The following is a 26500-nucleotide window of genomic DNA, read 5'->3' on the forward strand; positions in this document are numbered from 1 at the left end:
TGTTTAGACGAGGTTCTTAGGGACATAGTGCCAGAGTTAGGTTAGGTTATGGCTGGACCCGATGATCCTGAGGGTCTCTTCCAACCAACGTGATTCTATGATTCTATAATTGTGCCAGCCCGTATGGCAGCGTGAAACCAAACAGCGTCTTTTATGCCACTTACCTTCCAGCGTTCCCAGTTCTTTTGAAGGCACAAGGGCTCAGATGAGGAATAGCCCACCTAAAGTACATCAGTGGTCCTCTGATGCTAAAGGGATTCGCACTGGGGTTGGAGCTGTCTGTGCTGTGTCAAACAAGACACGAGCATCTCAGGAGGTGAAGCCTTTTGCTTTTAGTGGTGTGGGAGGAATCAGAAGTGGCACATTAAGCGGTGCTGCAAGGTCACCAACGTGACGTGGGCTCACAGACCCGCTCCTGGGTGTAGCAGCTTCTAGGACCATTGGGCACCGCAGCAAGAGTGAGCTTTGGATTTGAGAGGGTGGTGTTGATGCTTTCCAGGTACTTACAGGGGGCTCGCTCCTGGGGTGACAGCGCTTACACCAGAGCCTGGTGGGACAGTCGTGGCCGATGTCTTCGTGACATCAAGTTCACGTTGGTCTCGCAGCCGTATGGGCGATGGAGCTGGGCTGGGCGTGAAGAGCCGCACAAGTTTTCTGCGAGGTGAAAGGGATGGAGGAAGGAGAGCAACCCAGTGTGCAGAGGATGAATGCGTGTCCGTGTGCTCAGGCTGGAAACGATTTGAATATGCACATGTTACCTGGAGAACGGGATTTGTTCCAGACCAGCGGAGAGGTTGTAGTACACGAGGTGAACGATGACAGGGACACGGGAGAGAGATTGCCACCGAAACACACAGTTTACCTAAAGCTATGATGCATTTAGTATGGAGTTTACATAGTCATTTTGTACATAGTCTTTGGATTTAAAAAAAAAAAAAATTATGGAAATTCTATGATTTGTTTTAGGTGCTTCTGGGTGTCTCGGGAGAACTAGTGTGTGCGACTCGAATGCTGCACTGCTGGTGACAAAGTTAGCGGGGAGTTTTACTGCTTGTCTGCCTTGCCATGTTTTGATGATCTGCTTGAGTTTATACTGTCTGGCTAGTGGGGAATCTGAACAGCTTCATTGGGCTCAGAAGTGTGTTTTTGCTGTGTTTTTGGTGACTGCTTCTCCTCCCTGTTTGTGCACAGTCCTCTTAGTGACTTAAATCAGTGTCTTCTCCGAATAGGGTTGGGGAGTGAACAGGAATTGTTTTGTGTCAGCAAAGGTGCTTGTTCAGCTCACAATCTGGGATGATCATAAACGTTGTGTGGTGGCGGTAGGAAATTCAGGCTATCCGCAGGCATGCGGGCTTTGTTTTTGAAACGGTGTGTGAAATGGTGACAAACATTGCGATCTATTTCTTTCTCATTCTGCTGTTAGAGGCATAGCATTAATTAGTGTAATGATTGCTAAGGGCACATTTTACATTGTCAGTAAGGGCTGCTGAGCTCCTGCTGTGAGAATTAAGCTGTAAAGATTGCAAATAGTAGCGTGCTGAGGATTTGTTTAGTTGAAGATAAACGGATTTCATTGTTTTGAATTACTGAATAACAGTATTTAAAATGCATGTTAAAGTTGCAAACTTACACATTTATATGTGTATTTTAATGCCATTCTTCATTTCTCAGTATCTGCTATTTTTGGACTACAAGTTTCTTGATGTTTCTGATGTACATGTTTAACAATTACATTTTAATCACTTATATGCCAGTGGCTGCAGTTTTGCAAAAACCTGGTTTTGAAGTGATAGTTTCACTGGGCAAGTCCTGCAAAAAACAGTCCTGAAACCATCTCCTGGCAGATGAGCTTTCATTCTTGGATGGATTTGTGTGTGTGTGGTGTTTTGTTTGGTTTTGTTTGGTTTTGTGTTTGTTTTTTTTTTATATGTTAGCAAAGATAAAACCAAACTGACTTAAAGAACAAAATGGAACAATGCTGTTCATTGTGTTTGATGTTTAGACTCTGGATTTCTACCATACTTTTGCATGCTTTGCATGAAGCGTCTCCTAAAATAATAGAGAGGGGTGGAATGGCTGGTTTCTTCTTGCAAAACTTGGTAACTACATGTTACGCACTCGGATTACTGCAGTATGCAATCTGTGCATTAAGAACAACGTGAGTGCAAAGTTCTGTGTTTTGTTTACTAGCAAAAATTTTAATGTAGAGCGGAATTAAAGGTAGATTTTCCCACGCGGTGTGGGGAGAGAGATGGCAAGAAATTCGCTGTTACAGAGCAGGCATTTGGCTCTATTAAAATGAGTGGTGATTTTATTGTGTCCACCTTATCAAGTGACCATGTTGGTTTATGTGGTTCTTGTTGATAACTTTTGACTCTGTCTCGGGCTGAATCAAGTATCACTTGTTCTGCCGAGTCCTCGTTATCCTGAACGCTTACTCCAAAGTGTCCATGCAGCTGCTCACTTCTAAGATATGTACAGTGTAAGTGAAATATCCATGGATAATTAGAATTGATGGTGTCTATGGTAGAAGTTAAGCTAAGTAGAAGGCTGAAACTCTGCTGGGAGATAATTGCAGTATTGGAAATAACAGAAGGTTGCCCTGTGATTTCTGCGGACTATTCATAATAGTTTTGGAGTAGGATCAAAGACTCACTTAAAAGTAGGACTTAAATCTTAATTTAATCTGATTGTCAGCAAAAGGAATCAATGTTTACAGATGTTACACAAGACTAGATTATCGCAGAACAGTATCGCGTTTGTAGCGGACTTTACTCTCTTCAGGTGCTTTGCAAAGATTTAATTGTGCTAAAAATCAGCAGAAAATGAATGCATTATATTAAAACAAAAAATAAAAAAATCTTGCAATGCAGAACATGGAAAGTGCAACGCTTAGTTACTAGTGGTTCATTAAAGGTAAGAGGGAGATGCACAAAATTTGACAGATTGGCAAGTACAAAACAAATTTCCACGTTTTGATCCACTCCAGTGTAAAAATGTGAAGCCTGTTAATGCTCCACTACTTTTTCTTCACTGTAATAATGGATGTTTCGTTAAAAGAGTAAATCCTTGCATGGTTTGGAGGTTCAGTGTTCCCTGTGGGAGCACTCATGACATTATGAGATTGGAGCAATTACCTAGAAAGTAACAGATACTATGCAATCAATTAGTTTTCAGGAAAAAAATAAACTGGAATATGTAAAACAAACAAAAAAACCCCAAACCAAAACAAACAAAAACTCAAACGAAACCACAAAACCCATCAACCTTAAATTAGTGCTTTTGATTTGGGTACAAGCGTTGCCTTCTTTCAAACCAAATGGTAGGTAGGTTACGTTTTTTGTGTGTCGGATGCTTATATTCGCCTTTAGATCAATCTCACTTGATGAAAGTCCCTGTGGTTAATAAAATCTATTTCCCCACAGCCAGATAACCTACATGTAATATCGTCTGGACATTTCAGTCAATAAGAAAATTCACATGTGGGAGAGGGGGTTACATGAGCCACTGTGTCCTTCGCTGAGATGGGGCCACATCTTTCAGTTGCTGGTGACCATCTCAGTCTTAGGAGGGATCTTGAGTTGGGATGTGACCAAACCAAACACCACACATCAGCTACAGAAATAGGCACTTTGGAGAATTACTGTGTGAAAATTGAGCAAAACCCGTGGACAGCCCAAAGCAAAGCCAGTGCCCAGGCTGCTGATTTTAAAGGAGATTTAATGCTTTACCTTGTATGTTGGTACCTTAATGCTTAAATATCACACTCTCTGTTTTCCAGACAGAAGCAGTCTCCACCAGCCAAGAAACCAGCAAAAATATTTCACCATGGATGTAGACGATGAAGAAAACATGAGTAAGATGTGCTTATTTACACAGTAATAAGCTATGTGATCATTTCTGAAGGTGAATTTTTCTCATGAGTACAGGGATGACTGCGAAGAAACTTCAGAAGTACAAATTTAAATTATTTTTATATGTTTTGAAATATAGTATGGAAGAATGAATCACAGCTTTTTGCATTAAATGATTTCAGTGCATATGGTTATATGCTAGTCTAGTTATACCTTGTGTCTCATATTTTAATTCCAACGACTGACTAATTACACAAAATATTTTCCTGTTTTGAACCAACAATGAAGAAGAAAGGGAGAACACTGGTACCTAATGCTGAGAGTTAGGGACTGGTCAGAAGGGAGGAGATGGAGTCGAAGTGGATAAAATAAATGAGGGAAAGCAGCAATGGGGGAAGGAAAAGCAAAAGGAGGAGCTAGAAGAGCTCCCACAGGTCTTGTGTGGCTAATTCTTGTCATTAGGTGCTGACTGTTCCAGCCCTGAGCTACTGAATTACTAAAGTGCATTTAAACACAGAAAGCCAAATATAATGATCATCTTGATGCATCCACTGGTGAAGTGTTGCAAGGCTGCTGACTCTGTGGTAAAATTAAGGTCTGGTAACCTGCGGAGAAAAGTGTTCTCATTAAAACATTATAAAAATATTTTTACTATTATTGACCTTTCAACGATTTTTTTTTTTGTGAGAGAAATGTTCTGTTGCCGCTATGCTGATGCGCTGCGCCTGACTGTAAATACTTGTGTATGATACAATTAACAAACGTGCTTATTTTTCCCCTAAGCAACAATGGCAAAACAAGACATCCCTGGCAAAGCCCAGCAGTGCCAAAAGCGTTAGAGCAGAAGGGTTGTAGTTCAGTCTGAAGGCGTCACAGAACATTTTTAGTGAGAGATAAAGAAGCCAGATCATTGTGGTTGGAAAAAACAAAACAAACTCAAAACCCTAAAAATATTAGCTGCACTAGAATGCATCTTTTTTTTCTTCGACTGAAACAGTGAAATCAACTGGAATATGCTGGCTAACTCTTTTCTTTGGTGTAAGCGAAGTTACTTCAGATGGATGCTTTAGCTATTTCTAGAAGTGATCTCCCTGAGGAAGCGCTCAAAAAAGTAACAGCTGTAACAGGGTAATTCACATAAGTGGGGTTTTTGTTGGTTGGTTTGTTTGTTTGGGTGTTTTTTAGTTTTTCGGGGGTTTTGGATAAAAATCCCCTTATCTCAATAAGGAGTATATCTGAGTCTTCCTAAGATGGAGAAAATGTTATCTATTTGCAGGGTCATTCTATAAGTGTCCTTAAGCAAAACACTCAATTTTTGTGTGCTCCTGGTTTGTTGTTTGTGTTGGTGGTGGTTTGTTTTGTTGCTGGTTTTGTGTGTGTGTGTTTTTGTTGTTGTTATTTTGGGATTTTTTTTAAGTGTATATTAGTGCATCAATATGCAAAACCATTCATGGAACTCACTGTCTGGACAGGAGGCTGGCTCCATGGGGTTGGTACAGGTTTGGGGCATGCATTTTATAACCGTAGTTGTCTCACAAAAGTATATTTTGAGATGTCATATGTATGATGTTTTTGAAAGGAAGCTACGGATAACAATGGCTGCTTGGATGAGCCCATTTAATAGAAGGTGCGAGAAGACCTTCCTGCGTCTGTACGTCCACACAAACATCATGAATTTGAAATGTTAAATCATCAGATTTGCAGGGGAGAAATCAAAGTTCAAATTCTTAAGTTCTTCCCCTTGATTCATGCAAAGTTGGTTTTTTTTTGTAAAAAATTTTTATCTTTCTGTGTTTTTATCTCTCTTTAAGCTTGTGAAGTACGATATCAGAAGTCGCCAATTAAATGTTTTATTATTTTATGTAACTCCTTTTTGAGTGAGTATCTTACAGGAAAGGAAGGTGGATATATGCAATATTTGTAGCTTGCAGTCACATAACTAGAATTGCTCTGCAGAAGCCAGAATTAAGTGTATCGGTTTGGCTGAAATGTAAGATAGTGATGAGGTTACATTCATGTCGCTGAGAAAATACAATATTTCAGAGTTCAGGTTTTAAGGTCTTCTTCCTTTATCCATTGAACATAGGGAAGATGTTACAAGAGATTTTGGGAAAAACTTGATTTATTTATTTTTAGAATGTTTTTATTTGGTTTTCTGTTGCTTTGCATGGAGGGTATGTCTGAAGCACTCTGACCACCCCAGAAATCTGTGCTGGAAACCCACCTGCGTATTATCTCAGCGTCAAATCAGAGAGCCCGGCGAAGCATCAAAAATAAACAATTTGCGAGGTGTAAATTCACACGGTTACGTGTCCTTATCGATTACCTTACAGGCAAGGGAGAAGTGGAGCATTTTGCAGGACACTTGGGACACTACCATGTGGCTGTCATGACCTTTCTCTTTGGTCATTTTCCCTCTTTTTCTAAAAAGATGCTTGGAAGAGATTACATGTGGTGTATGGTTTTTGGAGGTTTTTTTTTTCCCCCAGATGTTTTTTTATGAAAAAATGACTTCTTTAGAATTTCCCCGGGCTAGTAAATGAGAGCAGCAGTATAACAGATAGGAAAAAACATCTTTTGGTTCAGCTAAGACTCATCTAAATTTAATTAAGTGTGCTCCAGATCAGACAGAGCAGGGAGAGTGTCATCTCTCGGCAAGCAGGTAATGGAAGTTCCCCAATGGATAAAGCATCTTAATTACAGACATTTGTAATTACGGGGAGTAAAACCAAAAATAAACCAACACACTCGGGTGGAAAATTTCTTTCTTTACTGGCATGAAAATTTCCTGTGCCCTTTTCCTTTGAGCGCTCTCGGGTTTGTAAGCGTCTCAAACAACATTTCAGGAGCAGGACTTTCCTTCCACTGAAGATACTGTCAGCTGTGATTTTTACCAGGGCAGCTTCCACAGATGTCAGTGAAATCTCCAGTCAAAGCTGCCAACTATTTTTAGTGAGTAGCAAATAAGCTACTCTTATGAAAAGTGTGTTGTTCTTAAATCATGGGTAGTATTAATGTTTAAGAAAACATGATCCCGTTATCAAGTGTTTATGTCTGTATTAATGCTACTTTAAAGTGTTGAATACACAGCAGCCGTGATGGACCTCAAAGGGCTCTCTAAAGCATTTGTTCCTTGAAAAATTTTGAAGTTCCTTGAAAACTCTTGAAGACTGGAAAATGCATAGACTTGAAAGTATGTTTAAAGTCTAGGATTAAGCTGTTTTTAAACCTCTTGATTTTGGAGTATGTTAGGAGATCCAGTAAGACTGTGGAACCTTTCTGAGGCAAGACATTTGATGTTAACGTATAAACGTTTAATAAAAAAAGGGATAATGAAGAGCCTCCACTACTGAACATAGAGACTTTTTTTTATAATTCAGATGGTATTTTTTTTCTCCTGCCAGCTCTCTCCTATGTTTTATGCTTTCTAATAGCGTTTTAACATTCATAGTTCTCATTTTCCTGCCTTACTTTAGCTGTGATGCTGACTGCACAAGGCTTAATACTAGTTTTAAAATCAGACCGGTAGACTCTGAAATAATCTAAGCTGGTTTTTAGAACATGCATGGAGTGGTGGTCCCGGTCTGCTATGACCGCTCCTTTAGAGCAACAAAATTTTGCTCCCAGCTTGAGCTGTGATGGGTTCCTGAATCAGCCAGAGCTTTCGGGGGGTAAAGATGAGTGAGAGACTCCCCAAAGTCTTACAGTCTCAGCTTCTCTAAGGGGGTGAGATGCTTGGAAAAGGGAGAGGCTGGGCTGGAGAAGTTACTCCTTGTCTGAATATGGACAAGATTAAAGGAGGTGGCTTCTCTGACTTTAACAGGTGGTGGTAGCTAATCTTGAGTAGTCTGTCAGCTCTTCTCCAGCCCTAAGGTGATGAGGAGACCTCAGCACCGCTGGGCAGGACACACTAAAGGACCAAAAGCTCATCTTCACTCTCAGCCTGAGAAGCAGTTGCTCTTTCTTGCAGTCCAGTGATTCTGTGGGTTGAAACAAACCTGAGTCCTTCTGCTTGGCATGGAAAGTATTTTTCTTTCCATCATGTGCAAAGCTTAGATTTGCATCACCTCCACAATGCAGAAACTCGCCTGCCTTCACGGTTTGACCCAGGCTGCTCGTACTCCCTGCTTGCTTTCTCTCCTAGTTTCTTCCACCCTGCATGTTCTCCAAAGCTAACAAGCCTGGCAGCTCTCAGGCAAGGAGTAGTTTTCTTCCCTTCTTTCTCATTGAGACAAGGTAAGCATGCAAATTTGTTTCCTGCTTCCTTCAAGTCCCCTCTCTCTGTCAGGGCATCGTTTCCCCTGCATGTGTAACGAGATGGATTAAGAAATTCCATCAGCTGCCATACGTACACGCAAAAGTTATCTTTTTTACATTCGACTGGAGTATGTTCAACTCGTGTTTTCCTTCTGTGGTTTCCACAGGCCCTGGTAGTAGTTTTCATATAGAAAGAAAGGTAAAAACAGAGGCCATTAATTAGTGTTAATGAAACAATTTCTATTTAGCCTAAAAGTCATATTGGCTGATAGCAAATTCCTGGTGCCACTAATAAGAGTGACGTTCCAGAAATGGTGTTTTAGATGAGGTGTAATTTTGGAGACTACAGCTTCAGGTAAGAAACTCACTGTAAGGAAAGATTTAAAAATCCACTCTCTCCTTAGATGCCTTTACCATATATATATATATATGTATATATAAATATATATATATCTGCCTGAACACAGTGTGTTGACAATTGTGGCCCTATAGCACAAATTCTGCAGGCAATATAATTTGTGGCTGAACGTTACAAGAGATACTTTATTAAATTTAGCAATTTCTAGCAATGAAATGCTTCAGAATATTTAGTGTTTCATTCCTGACCAAATTTAATTCACTGGAATTTAATGTTTATTACTGTACAATTCTTTGTTGTGCTACTGTGATTTAACAAAATGTGTTCCTACCTTGGCTTTTTCTTTTGATCTTTTTTTTTTCTTCTTTTTTTCTCTTCGAGCACCGAAAGGAGTAACCTATCGAGCTTTTGCTGGAGGATGTTATAAATGAAAATTTAGTAACCATTCCATCAGCTTTGTAACCTGGGTGAAGTGATGTGTGCACAGCAGGGGACTCTTAGGGAAGACTTGAAGTGTGGCTGAAATTGTTACTGTGAAAAAGACTTCCACCTTGGTTTGCTCTCATTTCAATTAATATTTATCACCTAATGTCAGTGTAGATGTAATATAGACATTTTGAAGTTTTGGAGCAGAAGAGATAGAAACACTTGACCTAGTAGATTTGCTTTTTCATTCACAAACTCCAATATAAAGCAGAAATAATTCATTTCCTTAGTTTCTTTATCAGGGTAAAAATGAGGTCTTTGCAAATATAATTCCTTAAATATACCTCTGATGTATCATTACCCCAACTTTCTACTTTAGAAAAGAAAATATTAAATTAATATAATAATGTCTTTTTTTTCCCCCATTAAAATGTCATCATTGTAATTGCACAGCTTTTTTCACACTACCTGTATTCTGCATAGTCTTACGAGTTATTTGTAGTCTTCAGATCTTTGTGATTTTGGGGTTTATATCTCTGTGACAGCAGTTTTCTTACTTTGCAAGGAATTACAAAATAGCTTGTAAATGATAAATACAAGGTTTCTTAATAGAAAAGCGTAAAAAAGACTTGAGTTAGGAGAATATGGAACAGCTAAAGAGAAACAAAAGCATTCAAACACTGTTCAGTCAAGGGGCCGACAAAAGCACTGCCTAGTTTTTGTGGCTCAGGTTGTGTCATTTTTCAATTTGAGCAATTAAAATCACTGAGGAAAAAAAAGCAATATGAATAAAATAGGAATAAAGTAGAATTAAATATCCATCTCCTAGTACTGGTCTTAAGCATCCATTTTTACTTTGCTAATAGTAGTTCTTTGTTTTATAGGCATAGGCTACTATAAATTATATTTCTGGTTTAAAGCATTTTTCAGGCCAAACGTAACTTATGAGTAAAAGTTTTGTTCCAGCATGATTTAAGTGCCAACAACAAAAAAAAAGCTGCAGTGTTTTATTGCTAAATGCTTGTATCAAATGCGCAGTTTGAAAACCATTCTTCAACCGTATTACTTGAATTATCGAGAGGTTGTATCACATCGTTATCTCTGATCGTACCACAAAACGTTTAACCTGTGAGCACACATCACTTGACCAGTTACAAAGAGAGATAAAGGAATCTATAAATTTTGCATTTACAAGGTCCTGCAACGAAGGCATTGTAAGTTACTCTTTCTGGGCACCGCAGGTTCCAGCAGCACCGACGTTAAAGAAAACCGCAACGTGGACAACGTGCCCCCCAAGGACGGTGGCGGGCAAGGCGCCGGGGAGGGGACGCAGCTCTCCAACGGCGGGGGCAGCAGCAGCCGAAAGCGTCCTTTGGAGGAGGGCAACAATGGCCACTCCAAATTCCGCCTGAAGAAGAGGAAGAAAACGCCCGGCCCCGTTCTGCCAAAGAATGCCCTGATGCAACTTAATGAGATTAAACCCGGCTTACAGTACAAACTCCTCTCCCAGACGGGACCAGTCCACGCTCCCATGTTCGTGATGGCAGTCGAAGTCAACGGGCAGGTGTTTGAGGGGTCCGGCCCGACGAAGAAGAAAGCCAAGCTTCACGCCGCCGAGAAGGCCCTGCGGTCTTTTGTCCAGTTTCCGAACGCCTCGGAAGCCCACCTGGCCATGGGGAGGACTCTGTCGGTCAACACGGACTTCACCTCCGACCAAGCAGACTTCCCCGACACCCTTTTCAACGGGTTCGAAACGCCGGTCCCTTCCGACGCGTCCTTTTACCTGGGGTCCAACGGGGACGGGGCCTTCAGCTCTGGCGGGGACTACGGTTTGCCGTCGGCGGCCGTGGCCAGCGGCCTCTCCCAGTCGCCTCTCCCCGCGCCACCGCCCTACCCGTCCGCCAGCGGGAAGAACCCCGTCATGATCCTCAACGAGCTGCGCCCGGGCCTGAAGTACGAGTTTCTCTCGGAGAGCGGGGAGAGCCACGCCAAAAACTTCGTCATGGCCGTGGCGGTGGACGGTCAGACTTTTGAAGGCTCGGGAAGGAATAAAAAGCTGGCAAAGGCTCGGGCCGCGCAGTCGGCCCTGGCGTCCTTGTTTAACATGCAGCTGGACCAGACCCCGTCCCGACAGCCCATTCCCAGCGAGGGGCTCCAGTTACACTTGCCGCAGGTGAGGAGCCCTTTGGATTTTCTTGAGGTCTTCGGGTAGTGACCAAGAGTAGCCAAGTCATGCGTATTGAGTCAGCTTAGAGCATTTCTGCTTCTGTAGATGTGTGTGTGCATATATATATATGTATGTATTAGGTGATTTATCCACTTACGGCTTCTGATAATCGCATGAACTCTTTGTATTCTGTTAGGTAGTGAAGAGGCGTGGTTGCCGATGCTTTTGGCCTCGAGCACATCACACAAGAGAGCACCGAGCCCAGCGCAGTGCCAGCTTGGTTTTGGGTTTGTGCTGAGGAAAGCTGGAATCACATCTTACTTGTCTTAGGCAGCAAGGCTTAGACTGGAGTTCAAGTCAGAATTACTGCTTTAAGTAAAATTATCACTTGACGCAGCAGTTTTTGGCAGGGAAGAAAACCGTTCTCTTCTGCAAACTGAAATTGTTGGCATTAACAGAGCTGAATAATGGAAGTCAAGGGCAGATTAAGTGAGGTTAATGCAGCCGCCACGTATTTTCAAAGTCTAAATAAATGACACACTCGTGGTGCATGTGTCCAAGATGTGTGGTCAAATAGCTGTCGTCTAAAAAATTGTGCTCTAATCGAATTAGTTCATAAGCATATGTGAGTTGCTTAGGCAAGTAAATCTGGGTGAGAAATAGTTTAATTTAATTAATGAACTAGAGAAAGTATCAAACATACCAGACATTGATCAGAAATTTAAAGTAGCTAGAAAGGAGTAATTTTAAATTTTTTTTTAATGAAGAAAAAGTCTCCCTTATTTGCTTGCTTGTGTTTCTCACCAGTCAAGCTACAGGAATGATTGTTCAAGTGCCCTCTTTCTACTCTGTCTCTTGGGTCTTTTTAGTGATATTGTATGCCTGTCTAAATTCAAATACTTGCCTATGACTTTTTTTGCAACTTTCTGCCTGTTTATTATGAGAATTTCAAGGCTTTGACTTTTCTGTCTCAAAAACATTGTTTTAGATTTAATGAAAATTACAAGATATTGGTGTGATTTGATAATGTGGGGTTGAAGAGCGTAACTAGATGTTGTGACTGTTTTAATTGTGCTGTTTCCTCAAAATGCATAGGCAGTATGAATCATTTAGGTATTCCTTTATGCTCTCTTTTTTAACTTTGCACAATTATTGCCTTATTGATGAATGTTTCCGTCATTTTCAAATCTAGAACCCGGTGGGCTTTAGATTAATGCCAAATATACTGGGAGGGCAGGGGGAGGTTGCTGGTTCTGCCTCGTGTGGGCCCAATTCTGAGACAGTTATTTATTCAGAGGCTTTTGATCGACTTGTGATCTGCACTTCGCTGTGTTGTATTACCCTGCTTTTAATTATAATTAGCTGTCAATTTATTGGAATTATATGAAGGTCTGTTACGTATTAGTGATTTTAGTCTGGTATCTATTAATGATTAATAAGGGATTTAAGCATTTGTGATGTTTTCAGGTCCTGCTTTATTTATTTTTTTTAAACTCTGTGAGTTGTTTTATTTTTTTACAGAGTGTTTACTCAGGGTATGCAAAGATGTTATATTTAGAGATAATCCTAAAGTGGGTGAAGTCGCAAACCTTGGAGAATACAGGAATGGTGTGAGGATAAGATTTATTATAACCCACAGACCAAATAAAATGCCAATTGAGGTGGTAAAAATGGAAGCTGGAAACATGCAAGGGGAGTAGAAATCCAAATACCAAATGCTCAGTGGAAATAATAAAAGTACAGCGTGGTTGTGCCAATGATGATGTTGGAATTGGCTGCCTGGGTGGCAGGTTCAAAACCTGTCTGTAGCTGGTGTGTTAACTTGAGGTGCCTTGAGAGAAAAAGCGATAGAGTGGGAAGAGTCGAGAGGAGGGAAGAGATGATCCCTGCACTGGAGGTGGTCGTGAAGAGGTTGTCAGTCTTGCATTATAGGGACTTGCCTCTCCAAAACAAAGAAATCTTTTTATAGTTAGCTACACCTTGTAAATGGATAGGCATCCTCACTTTACCTCCCACCTCTCCATGTGAGGGGGTGACCTTGTCATAGTTCTGCAGCTGGTAGGTGATGAGAACTGGAGAAGACAGCAAAATGCGAACAGTCTTTTAAAATCTCTTCTGAAAACAAAAGGGTCACATGTTTATAGATGAAGTGCGGGAGTTGATGTGACCGGCTTTTTGAAAACTGCTTGTGCAAAGCCCAAATCTGATTTCTGGGGAAAAGAGTATTGTTGAGCACTCAACCACAGCAAGAGCCACGGTGCTACGGACAGAAGCTTCTTCTCACACATCATTCCCTCCCCAGTGCCGTGTCCCTGCCCGCAGCCCCACACTGAGGTTTGTAAGGGATGCTGGTGCTGGCCTAAGCTGCTTCTACCTCTGGGGCCAGTCCTGCCACTGAACAGCGCCTTGGACGTCTCAGGAGATGGGGCAGGAACATCCTTGGACGTCTCAGGAGATGGGGCAGGAACATCCTTGGACGTCTCAGGAGATGGGGCAGGAACATCCTTGGACGTCTCAGGAGATGGGGCAGGAACATCCTTGGACGTCTCAGGAGCATCAGATGCTCTGTTGGACTTGGCATTTCTTCATTTTTTAGTCTCTTTAACCCCCCAGAGAGAAATCTCCTATACATCACTTGTTTTCTCTCCTTTTTCCCTTTTCCCTCAGACACTCACGGCTTCCCAAGGAAGGCCATGAAGGGTCTCACACCTCTGTCAAAGGTGGGATGGTGCTGTCCCTAAAAGAAGTATTCAGGCCAGTACCAAATGCCTTAAAAAAAAAAACCTGAGAAAAGGGCATATTGTAGCCGTACTTCCCCAGTATGTGCTTCTAACCTTCAGCAGTTTGTGTCTCAAGAAGTTTCTCAGTCAGAAACGGTGTCTTTCCAGCTGAGAGCCCTTGAATTTCCCTATTAGTTACAACCCTTTCTTGAACTTCTGTCATCTTTTAGCTTCCATAGCACCTTGTAGCAATAAATTCCATTGTGTAAGTAGGTATTGTGGGAAGAACAGTCTCATCTGGTTTGTTTTGAACATGCATCCTGGTGTGCCCTAGGGCACTTGGGGAAAGTCGGCTGGTCCAGGCCGCATCACTGGTGGAAACGGCTTCCATCAGACGGTAGGAACTTTATTTAGGTAAGCTTTATTATGATATATCCCAGATTTCCTCAAACTGTTGGCTTAGAAAGATAGCTGATTAGTCAGGATGCAAAGAGGCGGAAATTAGAGAATTGGAATTGTAAATATTGAAGCTTAGAAATCGTTGTTTAGTGAAAGCTGGACTATTGTGAGAGAAAGCAACTTGCACTAGACAAATAAACAGTGTAGCTGCAGGTGAAATTAATTTTTAAAGATCCACTAGAGGGAATACTTTTTAAGCATTCACCTAATTGTGTTGCAAATTAAGTTTATCCTGTATATCATTGTGGACAGACATTGAAACAAAATGTTATGCAGAAAGAATGGGGTCATAACCAGTACTGCAATGGCTCCACTTGCTTTAAGTGCTGTGTTAATCCTGGTTCAACTTGGGGTAGGGAGAAACTATAAAAGAAGTATTCAAATGTAGGAAAGATATACAAATTAATTATGAAAATTATTTGAGATCTGGGAATTGATGAGTAATATGTTGGAGTAATTGCTGTGGATTTGGCAGAAATGTAAAGGACATGTTTGCATAAGCAGGTAGAGAATCTACTGCCAGGTAGCAGTTCCTTTAAACAAATACAGGAAACTTTGGACCACTAGAAAATAATTACCTTGTTCTATTAGTGTAGATACGTCTGCACCTTGTCTGAGTTGCATGTGCTGGTCACGATCAGGGGAGAGATGAGGGACCTTGATTTTGGTCCCACCACGCGGGTTCTCACCACCGTGCATTTGGGGTGGTCTCTGTGTCCTGCCAAGCTCTTCCTTCGGATCCGGGCAGACCTGAGCTTCACCAGCTCCAGGATATTGTAAAATATGGGTGGTCAGGGTGGTTCTGCTACAACGTTGCTGCAAGATAACCAAAATCAGTCTGTACGTGTAGAAGTGAGTTCACTGTAACTTCATCAGAGAAGGGAACAAAGCACCCGAAATAGCTTTCAGCTCATGTGCCTTAACGAGCGAACTGTCAGCTATTTTAGGTCTTTCCTTTTTTGAATTGCTCAGCTTGGAGTAATGACTTAATGCAGGAGCCAGGGTAGAGAACCTGTGTGTCAGATGTTAGGGCACTCACTGGGAAGGTGAGACACGAGTTCCATTTCTGTTCCAATTAATATTTATTTGTATGAAAGGGAGTAGAGTCAGAATGAGAAGTGAAAGAACCTTATCCAGGCTGGTCAGTGGCCTGGGCTTGATGTGGAGACAGCTTTCAAGTCCTTGGTTTTGAGATGGGGACAGCAAGGACATCGTTTTAGGCCAGTAGGTCTTGTTCCCGGTGGCTCAGTGCTCTGTTTGCAGCCTGCCTTATTCTTCCATGCTCTTAGTGACTCTGAACTATGTTAATGTAATAGACCACCTGGGAGAGAAGGATGATTCTTCTAATTTATCGGGTGAGTATTCTTATAAGAGACTCAAACCTTAATAACTAAATCTGTAGGCATTTAATAGCGTTTATTCCTCACCGCCTGCCTGTTGTCATGCAATTTGGGTTTCAAATAGAATAAAACAATCTTTAATATTATTATCTGCCTGTTCTCTGGCAGTGATTTTTTTGCTCCCTCTGCCCAGTTCCTCCAGTATTGTTCACATCTCTAGCGGTCGTTTTGTCTCGCCTGAGTTCTGCTTAGTCCTTCTTATCAGCCTCTCCAGTGTCTGGCTGCATGTTCATTCAAGCGTTTTTAGGTTTCCTTGCCAGCAGCTTAGTTCCACGCTGTTTGAGATGCAGTCCCATCCCGTCATTCTGTGCCAGCTTACATCTTCCCAGAGGGACTCGCCAAGTTCTCGCTTGTAAACTGACACCGCAGTTTCCTCTGCTTTTCTTATAATGTGAAAAAAATAATATTTTTTGGAAAAAAACCTAATGTATCCACCATGTATGCAAGCATGCTGTTCAAGTAGCCTTTTTGTCAGCAGTGTTGGCAGGTAAGTTGGCCATGGGTTTTTTCCGCAAACACCTGGCAGTTTCTGTTCCCACCTCTTGATGAGAAGCTCCTCAAGCCAGTCCTGGTTCCTCAGCCTTGGCTTGGCCATGTAGGGTGACGATCTGTGTAATGAGTTACAGTGATCCTGGAAGAAGCATTCCCCTGTGTTCGCCCTTGGCAAATGGTTGGTTTTCATTCATCATTTTGAAACGGCCGTTTTTGGTATGTGTTGAACTTTGAGGCTTTGAAGCCTCTTTGTTCTCAGGTCCAACCCTACTTGGAAAAGTTAGTTTCAGTAGTTCTGCAATAGTATATGCCATGATAATGTCATTCTACATGTTTTCACATGGTCAGCTGCCAGCCGTGTTATCCTGTCCAGCATGTTGTGATGTAAGATAGAGCAGAAAAAAAATATAAAACAAAAACGAGAGTGTAAAACTTGCAGCTGGGAAGCAGTGTCCATAATTATGCAGTGGGGCTATGGATAAAACACTGGAATGGGGACTCTGTTTCTTGTTCCTGCAGAGATCTGCCTGTGTAGCTGCAGGGAGGTTAATCATTTAAGCCTTTTGTGTATTAATTTTCCATTTGTAAAACCAGGGTGAGAATAAAACTGTTGCTTGTTATTCTTCTTTAGTGTATTTACCTTGAAATTCAGCTATTTGCATTAGGTACGTACCAGCACAATTAAATGCAGATTTTGTGCTGTGTGGTCACAGTGCTGTAACACAATTTTTACTCCAGCAGCAAAACGACCTCATTTGAAAAACAATGCCTGACCAGACATATTCGTAGCATCTGAGCAAAACTGCTTTCCCGAAAAATTTCTCAATCTCTTGATAAGAGTTTCTGAGTTGCAGTTCATTTAAATGCATCAAGAAAACTTGTATTTGTGATGTTGAGAGTCTTCTGGCTCTACAAGTTGTGCAAATGCAAAACGTTGACCAAAGGCTGGTGCAGATGTGACCTGAGTCAGCACTGACTGCTGGTCACTGTCTCCAATCAGGTTCTGGAAAAGGGTGTCGAGCTCTGAAATCATGACACGTGAGCTTTAATTATTGCTTCCTCAGCTGCTACAGCTTTTCCAGAAGGAAGTTAACCTCGAGAGCTCCTCCACGTTATTTCTAGGCTGTCGGTTCTCATGAGCATTGTTAAGAAAATGGTGGTGAATCAGGGCAGTGTTCAAACCCTCTTTTTGTGTTTGTTTGTTTTAGTTTTGTTTTTTCTTTCTTTTCTTTTGACCCTGGCAGTCTGTTTTTAGAACTGATTGTGTTCAAGAGTTTGTACCATTTCGTCAGCCCTGTTGATTTATTTGCCTTGGGCCCTCTGGAGGGCTGTGAGTGGTGATCTTCTTCCATCGCTGAGAGCCCAAAGCCAGTTTGTAAGCAGAAGACTCTCAGCCACAAGCATCATTTGGGGCTCGATGTAGTTACTTACATGTCTGTTTATCGTCACGTTGGATGCTCTTGGGTGCCTAAGACATCTGCATGGAGCTGGTGGGTGTGACACAGGACCTGTGTCCTTCTGGTGTGTCAAGCTGTGGGCCAGGTGGTTACCCTACAATATCTCAGGTATCATGGACAACTGGATCAAGATCTTTGTCTGGTGCTCCGAGATGGGGACCTGAGCTCCCTCTTGGGCTTGTTTGCTCCTTGTCTCTGGCTGTGGGTCCCGGTGCTGGTGGAAGATGTTTGGGGATGGGCTGCCCTGGCTCTCCTGCCAGCCCAGGAACTGCCCATCATGCCATCTAACATGTCACTTGCCTTTCTCATCTGCTTCTTTGGAACAACCAGCTGTGCTGGCAATGCTGTTGCATAGGTTGCCTTGGTTTTCAGTTTCTTTGCAGGTGAAAATTCAAGAATTTAATCTTGACTCATCTCCTCTAGCTGTTATGGTTCCAGCTGCCTTAAAAACAGCAGGTGAGATTAGCTGCAGTGCTGAACTGAACCGTCATTCAACAAGAGGAGGACTGGTATTTTTAAGTTTTCCTTAAAATGGGAATTTAGTCCCCCTTATGGTCTGACCCTGCTGGTGGGACACAACGAGGCCGTGACTGTTATTGCTCAGGTTTTCCTGATGGTGAAAGAGAAAAATCCTTCCTAGTTTTGAGACAGTTCATTTTGGGTTATACATTGACATTTTCTATTCCTAAATTTGCATATGTCTTGTAAAAATAAGAAATAGAAAGTGTTTAACCAGATTTTGTTCTTATTCATGTAATAGCTAGATAGTTAATTAATTCAGTTGTTATAAAAGGTTTACATGTTGGTTTGAGGAGCCTGGTTTTTGCACTTCAATCTTCTTGTCAGGTCCGATGTTGAGGATACTGAAATGATGTGTTTTGAGGTTTGAGCATGAAAGCATAGACTTATCTGTCTATCCAGTTGTTCTCCTAAGCCTCAGATGTTCATAACGATCATGAGCATTAGGTGCGTTGATGCTTCGCTTAGGGCTGTCTGACTCTGTTTTAATAGATGTGGAGCACAGAGCTCTGCTTCCACTTCTCAAGAGCTGCAAGTGTTCAATATGCCTGAAAATTGGACCCAGCCACCTCCTTGACATACTGCTGATGCCCGATGTCCACTTGTTTAATTTATTGTGTCAGATCATTTAAAAGTGCAAATCTTTATAACTTAATGCTGCTGTAATTTTAAAATTATTTGTTTAATTTTCTAATGTGCGTTTCTGTGTGATCCTACAGGTTTTAGCTGATGCTGTTGCACGCTTGGTTGTAGATAAATTCAGTGATTTGACAGAAAATTTCACATCTCCACATGCACGCAGAAAAGTCCTCGCTGGAATTGTCATGACAACAGGTAAAGAACCAGTACTGAAATATATTTTTACTATTTAGTCTTCAAGATGCACTAAATATAGCAATTAAATCTTGGCTCAAGATAATTACAGGAAAATTAGACCTGCAAATACCTATTTTTCCACTGAGTTCCTGTCTTGTGCCTGATTGACGCATCTGAGATAATTCATGCTCTACAAAATACACATACCTTTAAAAATGAATCCTGCAACTTTTTTGAGAGTAAATCTAAAATTAATTTCACTGCATTGGTCACTCAGATGGTATTCTTGGGTTTTGGCATATTGTATAAGAAATTATGCTTGCTTTCCAAGTTTTTAAGGTTTTGCACTTTGTTGAGTTATTCTTGTTGTATTTTATTCTTGGCACTTTGCTTCTCCGTTATTTTAGTTAAAGCATCTGAAGAAAACAGCTTATGTTTTGGCAGCTGGTGCTGGCGTGCATGTACAAATGACAGTAATGTCGTGGTTCTCTGATTGCTGATCTGACTCTGCCAGATCACCCGAAACAGCAAAGTTCTGCCCGAAGCTGATCTGCATCCATGCTGCTGTTGAATTTTCCTCAGGCCTAAGGTTTATCTTGGTCTTCAATCCACCTCAACCCTTGATGGGACATTCATTTTGGGCCTGTCACGCAATGTCCCGATCAGCTGTACGAGTCGGTGATACACGTAAAGCCACGTTTCTTCTGAGTGGTCTGCGTGGAACGTGCGCCTTGGGTGTTTTTCTTGGTACTTCAGGCTGCATAGTAATTTCCCTTGGGGATTTGGGCAATGCCAACTCTTTCCTTCTGTGGAGATCACAGAATGTCAGGGATCAGAAGGGACCTCGAAAGCTCATCCAGTCCAACCCCCCCGCCGGAGCAGGAACACTCAGATGAGGTTACACAGGAAGGTGTCCAGGCGGGTTGGAATGTCTGCAGAGAAGGAGACTCCACAACCTCCCTGGGCAGCCTGGGCCAGGCTCTGGCACCCTCACCATGAAGAAGTTTCTTCTCATATTTAAATGGAACCTCCTGTGTTCCAGTTTATACCCATCGCCCGTTGTTCTATCATTGGTTGTCACCGAGAAGAGCCTGGCTCCATCCTTGTGATGTTTGAGATGTTTGTAGGGGCGTCCTACACAGAGCAGACATTTCATTGCTGAGGTCTGAGGTGCTGATTAGGGTAGATAACCACATGCTTTAGGGACGGGAATGTGACAAGGGGACAGTGTGGCCCAAACTCTGTCACAAGACATTTGTGGTGGGCTGGCCAGGCCAACAAACACCCACCCAGCTTCTCGCTTGCTGCTGTCTCTGGGGACGTGGGGAGAAATGGAAGGAAGGCAAGAAGACTCATGGGTAGACAACCGCTGTAACCTCGAACATCCTCTTCTTTTCCTGGAGCTCTTGTTGCTGTGCACAGTGCTTACGGGGTGGGATACTCCTTGGTCACTGTGGCCCAGCTGTCCGATGAGCAGGAGGGGGCAGCTGGCCTCAGGTGCATTTTTTAATTTTGTTTGTTTTTTTTTTTTTTTAAGGCCACATATTTCATCAGGACTTGGAGCTCAAACAGCCCAAATCTCAATTACCTTTTTAGTGACTCAACTACCAATTCCCTTGCCAATTACTAGCTACACCCCTTATATCAGCATTGCCATCGTGCAGCCCAGGTGGTTATGGGAGGATGCTCAGCTCTGGGTGCTTGGGCTGCATTGAACGTGGTTATTCTGCTTTTCCACACCGCAGTCACTATTCTGTGGGAGGAAGACAGCAGAAGGGGTTTGACAGGCTTGGCTGCTTTCTGCCTCTGCTGATGAGGCCTTGAGAGCTTCAGAGGGATTTGTGTGGCTTGTTGGGACACTTTTTTGCTGAGTGTTTTGCTAGAGGGATGTAACATTTTGACCTGCCTTTCTGAATTCTTCGTGCAGCTGACCTTTATTTTTTGGTGGGATAAAAGTTCTCTGTATAAAAAACCCACCCAAAATATTATTTAAATTCTACTGTGCGGAATTACTTAATACTAAGAACTACACTTCCATAAGTGTTATATTCCTGACAAGATTTAAGCATTAAAACTTATTCGTTCCCTAGTCTTACTATTGCTGTTGTTGGCTTAATACCCTTCCGTAATGTGTTGCTGTTTTAATAAATCGGTGCCTTTCAGATTTTTGAAGCTGCTGTGAAAATCAGCATGGTTGGCCAGAAGGTACATGCTGGAAGCTAGCTGGCTGCCTGGGGCTCAGGAAAAAAACACTGTCTTTGCAGCTCTGGCTTCAATAACTCCTCCTGAAGCAGCAATTTTTCCCTGCAGGTTTTCAGTTTCTAACTCATCTGAACTTCAGTATGAAGAACTCACAAGAACCATAGATCGTATTGGTACAGGGAGGGTATGGCTGAGTGAAGCTTTTGCTTTAAAGAATCTATCAGAAGAAAAACTTTTTTTTTTTAAAGAAGTGAATGAGAAAAAAAAGGAGCTTTGTTTGGGTTTCGCAGGAAGATCACTTGCTAGATTATTTGTGATTTTAATTGCATCTTCCTCCTGAAATTTTGTTTTGCAGGTACAGACGTGAAAGATGCCCTGGTAATAAGTGTTTCTACAGGAACAAAATGCATCAATGGTGAATACATGAGTGATCGTGGTCTTGCATTAAATGATTGCCATGCAGAAATTATATCTCGTCGGTGCCTGCTTAAATTTCTGTATACACAACTTGAGCTTTATCTAAGGTGAGCTGGAGGGAAATGGAAGATGAGCTGATCACATGGAGCTGAAAAGGTGTCTGTGTAAAACATCTGTCTTAATTATTTCAATGTGCAACACTTGTCTTGTTGCATTAGGATGTTTAATTGAGAACTCAGACCCTTTGCCCTCAAGTCTGACTTTAACAAAATATATATTCAGTTAGGTGTCAATCACGAGAGGGGAGGACAGAAAAAATAATTAAGAATAATTTTTTAAACTGTAAACATGTAAATCAAAATAATCTCAAGTGAACTAAAGGGTGTTGATGTTTCATTTGCTGGTAAGTGCCTGAAAGCTCTTGACATCTGGATATATCAAGGGCACTCTATTTCTTGTCTCGATGGTATTCTAATTTTGTTACTTATAATAACTGTTAGATTTATGCTATAAAATTTCCAGACATCCTGTGTGTGTTTTTTAATGCCAATTAAGACTCCTGAGCTTATGGTTATGTACGTGTAGTGTCAGTTTTGACTCTAGCTATTATCTCTATTCCAGCAATAAAGAAGATCAACAAAAATCCATTTTCATCAAATCGGAGCGAGGCGGGTTTAAGCTGAAGGAGAATGTGCAGTTTCATCTCTATATCAGCACATCTCCTTGCGGCGACGCTCGGATTTTCTCACCGCATGAAGCGGCACAAGAGGGTATGACAGCGGCCCTACTCAAGGGAATTTAAAGTATTCTTTGAGCACCTACAAGTGGCACAGTTAAAATTCAGGTGTCTTCTTTCCTTTTAGTGTAGATGTGTGTTAGACAAAGATCTCTCCAAAAAAAATCTGAGCTGTTCTTCCTGTATGGTAGAAGTTAAGTATAGACTGATCCAGCGAGTGGTCTTGAAGAGGCCGAGATCAGCCAGTGAGTCAGTTGTTTCTACGGAACTAACCAACCCTTTCACTGTTTCTATCTTTTAATGGTAGTTGTCTGCTTGCCCCTTTCTCAGTCTGTCCATTAATTCATTCTAATGCTATAACACGCAGAACAGAGTTGAAGAGCTACCTGCTGCGTGCTGCTCCTTCCCGGAAAGCTTGGTTTAATTGCAAGTGTGTTTTAGAAGACAGTATTTGTGAGAGATGTCTCATGCTGTAGCTAATTTGCAAGGAGCAATAGAAATTGTTATGCAAGCCAGCAGTTACTCAGGCAAACACCCTTAATTGATTCTTCTTGAGTTGAATTGATTCTTCTAATGCTATCTGTAGAACACTTTGAGAATGTTTCTCAGCTGATTGTAAGTGCTTTTTGTCGTTTAGATCAAGGGGACAGGCATCCAAACCGCAAAGCGAGAGGACAGCTACGGACGAAAATAGAATCCGGGGAAGGGACCATCCCTGTGCGCTCCACCACCACCATCCAGACGTGGGACGGCGTGTTGCAAGGAGAGAGGCTGCTGACCATGTCCTGCAGTGACAAGATAGCGAGGTGAGATATCGAACTCTCTCTGCTATTGCTTTTCATCGCCGAACAAGAAAGGAGAGGTTGTATGATACCTGCAGCGAATGCGCAGGTTATTGATTGGATTATTTCAGGACTTGGATGTAGCATGGAGGTGGCTGTATCACCAGAGATAAAGCTCTGATTCTTGACCTGCAATTTGAGTCAGACTTTCTGCCGGCTTCAGAGGCAAGGAGAAATCATTGTCTGTCATTCCAGCCACTTCCAGCTTTGTTTTGTATTTATATCACTGGGAAATAGCAGAGGAATGCTTCCCCACCCTGCCCTCCTCTAAAGTAGTATAACATTAGCAAAACAGTACAATAAATATATTGCATTAGTTATATTTGGATAATTTCCTTTGATATACGTCCTTGCCCCATCACTGGAAGTATTCAACGTCAGGTTGGACGGGGCTTTGAGCAACATTGTCCTAATGGAAAGTGTCCCAGTCCCATGGCAGGGAGGTTGGACTGGATGATCTTTAAAGGTCCCTTCCAACCCAGACAAGCCTGTGATTCTATGATATCAAAGATACATACATGTCCATAAGTAGATTTAGATTATTTTATATATTAAAAAAGTGTTCCAGTTAAAAAAATCTTAATTGATGGGCACTTTCAGTTTTTGACTTCAAAATTATTCTAACTTCAGTTTAAATATTTTACTGTAATTAAATGTTTTGTTTCCAATACTAGTACTTTTATTTCTATTTTATCCAATTCCTTCTTTGCTGTCCTTTTTGACAAAGATGGAAACATTTTTTCTGCTCAAAATCCTAAATGGACAAATGATTCCCGCCCCCACCCCCCGCCAAAAAAAAAAATTTAGCAGCAGTATCCTTTAACAAGTATCAGAAGCATTGGGAGAATTGCAACATTTTTTTAAACTACTCTCTGTATTGGCAGCCTCTGAGTTCTTGCAAAATAGAGGAGAAATGCCAAGTTTTTCAGCTGATGATATTCTAATTATTTATTAATTAAAATAGCTCTGGTGTTTTGTGAAGTCACAGTTAGTCTGATTCAAAATTTATGAAGTGTATTAAGTTGGAACTATTCTTGTGAACTGCCTATGCCAAACCAAAAATACAGGAGGAAGGTTATGCAATTGCTTTGTTCCTCTAGTCTTGTCTCAAGTGATCAGCATCTCTACTGAAGGAAGACGCTTTACTTGAGCTTAAATCCCCCTAACATAAAGCGATAGGGCATTTCAGAAGCTAGGACACTGGGTTGTTGAAAGGTAACTCTACAAAAGTGACATTTTGGGGGCTGTTTTGTTTTGTTTTGGATTTTTTAAGATTTTCAATAAAAGTCACCAAATAAATTCCCCAGCTTCATGCCAGGGACTTCTCCCGACCACCCGACGTGGTAATCATGTCGCACTCATTTGCCTTCCTTTATCACATCATCATTGCTGTTAGTGCAAATTAAAAAGCATGAAGACAGTTGTTGAGGTAGAACTCATTTGACCGTTTTGTTGATTTTGTGTGATGCAGAACAGAATCCATCTCTCGCTTGCGTAGCTAGCTGTCACCTCTCCTTGGGGCTAATGGCAATAATTTTGTTTGTGCCCGTGAAGGAAGCAAATAGAACCCCTTGACACAGAACAAAGACTGAATGACGGGTAAGGAGGCCCAAATTTTCTTTTTTTTTCCTCTTTTATTTTTTTTAAACATTTCCCTGACACTTATGACCATGTTTTGTCCATTGACATTTAAAAGAATGTAGCGTCCAGCAGTCGGTCCTCTGGTATACCCGAGCCCTCTGAATTTCCCCTGAGCATTCTCAAGGGTCACAGTCCCAGCCTGGAAAAGGCACGGATAAATCCGGGGTGCAGGATTGCACAGGCAGGAGAACTCCTTGTATCAGAACAGCCTCATCTGTGTGGATTATCTGTATAATCCAAGCTGTTATTTCCAGCCTCTGGGCGCTTTGTTGCTGTGTGCAGTCTGGCACCTCCTGAGCCGGGTAGGAACATCCAAGAAAAAATACAAGGAACGTGGGAAGGCCGTGAGTGTAATCCCATTTGGATTAGAAGCATTAGAACAGGATTATGCTGGTGTGTTATTGCCTGGTGGCCCTGCAGTATGAGGTTAGAGTGGTTTTTGTGACCAAAAGTAACTGTTTTGGGATGTTAATATACATGCATTAGTTTTAAATGCATCCAAACCTTGTTGCATGGTACTTTACTACGTGTATTTTTTTCATTTGCCTTTTGATGTGTTTTTCCACCCACATGAAGTTTTTTGGCTTCAAATAATTACTTAACTTGTCATGAAACATTCCAGTTGTGGCTGATGTCTTGCTGAGAAGAACAAGATTTCTTTTCATCCCATTTCATTGTGAGGAAGGCTGTAGGAATTGAGAAGTGCTTTAACATTAGGTCTAGTCGTTAAAGGGAAAGTCACTGATGCTCTTCTACTCTAAAGAAGGGAAAATATTATTTCTGATGGTGTTTCTTTGGCAAGAGGTGCACCAGCACACTCTGTAAAAGCGTTGCTGAGGAGTTAATTTTTACTTAACCTTTTCTTATATCAAGTGTTGTGAAATCAGCTGTATGTCATGAAGATATCAGAAGGTGTTGCAGGAATCCAACCAGGGGCTGCATCCCTCCTGCGTGCCGCATCTCCACTTGTTTGTGGAGCTGTGCTGTGACAGAACTAGAGAAACTGCCCCTTCAAAATACAAAACCAGGGTTTTACTTTAAAAAAAAAAAAAAAAAAATTGAATCGTGTCACTGATCTGACTTTGTGGAGAGCTGTACAAGCAATAAAATTAGCAGGCTGAGGATCAAGGTGGCGATAGGCAGGGTCCTGTTCAGTCAGCCTTGGCACTGGGGAGATGGTGGGGTGCAACTTCTCGCTTTATAGCAGCAGCAGATTCATACATTCTTTGACTGTCATCCTCCTTCGGAGCTGCTCGGCGGCCAGCCAGCCAGATAAAGTTGTTATTTCTTTTTCCTTGTCCCAGAAAAGCAGCAGTAGCTCATACGTGTAGTGATGGGAACACTGAACTTCCTAATCCAGGTGCTATTAAGGGCCATTGCAGTGTGTCATCCGGCCTGTCTGAGGAAAAAGGAGAGCTGTGGTTTTGATTTGTAGCTTTTGTTTCCCTTCTTGTGCTTAAGTGCTTTCCTAATTATTTCTAGAAGAGCTCTAGAAATTCTGTTGCCTCATCAAACATGGTAGGATTGAATATCACCTCAATGAGTTCCTGCTAGACAGTGAACCAAGCTGCTTGGTGACTCTGATCTTCTGTCTTGCAAAAGGCAGCTCCAAAGCAAAAGGCTGGCTCAGGATGAGTAAACACACCTTTGTTTGAACTTTCTGGCATCACATCAGGTTGCCTGTCCTTGCACGATGCATCACTTGCAGAACCGCGGAGTTGAAGCTGAAGAAGTATC

At 41.8% G+C, this 26500-nt stretch overlaps 1 protein-coding gene across 1 annotated transcript in view; it reads left to right on the plus strand.

Moving 5' to 3' along the window:
- The window catches only part of ADARB1 (adenosine deaminase RNA specific B1), a 65509-nt gene that overhangs the window by 24834 nt on the left and 14175 nt on the right, over window positions 1-26500 (plus strand). Inside the window, exons 3-8 of the mRNA XM_065638106.1 lie at window positions 3782-3856; window positions 10137-11068; window positions 18829-18943; window positions 21483-21651; window positions 22166-22314; window positions 22918-23086. Of these exons, the coding sequence (XP_065494178.1) occupies window positions 3829-3856; window positions 10137-11068; window positions 18829-18943; window positions 21483-21651; window positions 22166-22314; window positions 22918-23086 (1562 nt within the window). The 5' untranslated portion in view covers window positions 3782-3828. The remainder of the gene's footprint in view (window positions 1-3781; window positions 3857-10136; window positions 11069-18828; window positions 18944-21482; window positions 21652-22165; window positions 22315-22917; window positions 23087-26500) is intronic.

This window comes from Caloenas nicobarica, chromosome 6 (assembly GCF_036013445.1).
Source record: "Caloenas nicobarica isolate bCalNic1 chromosome 6, bCalNic1.hap1, whole genome shotgun sequence".
Taxonomy (NCBI): Eukaryota; Metazoa; Chordata; class Aves; order Columbiformes; family Columbidae; genus Caloenas; species Caloenas nicobarica.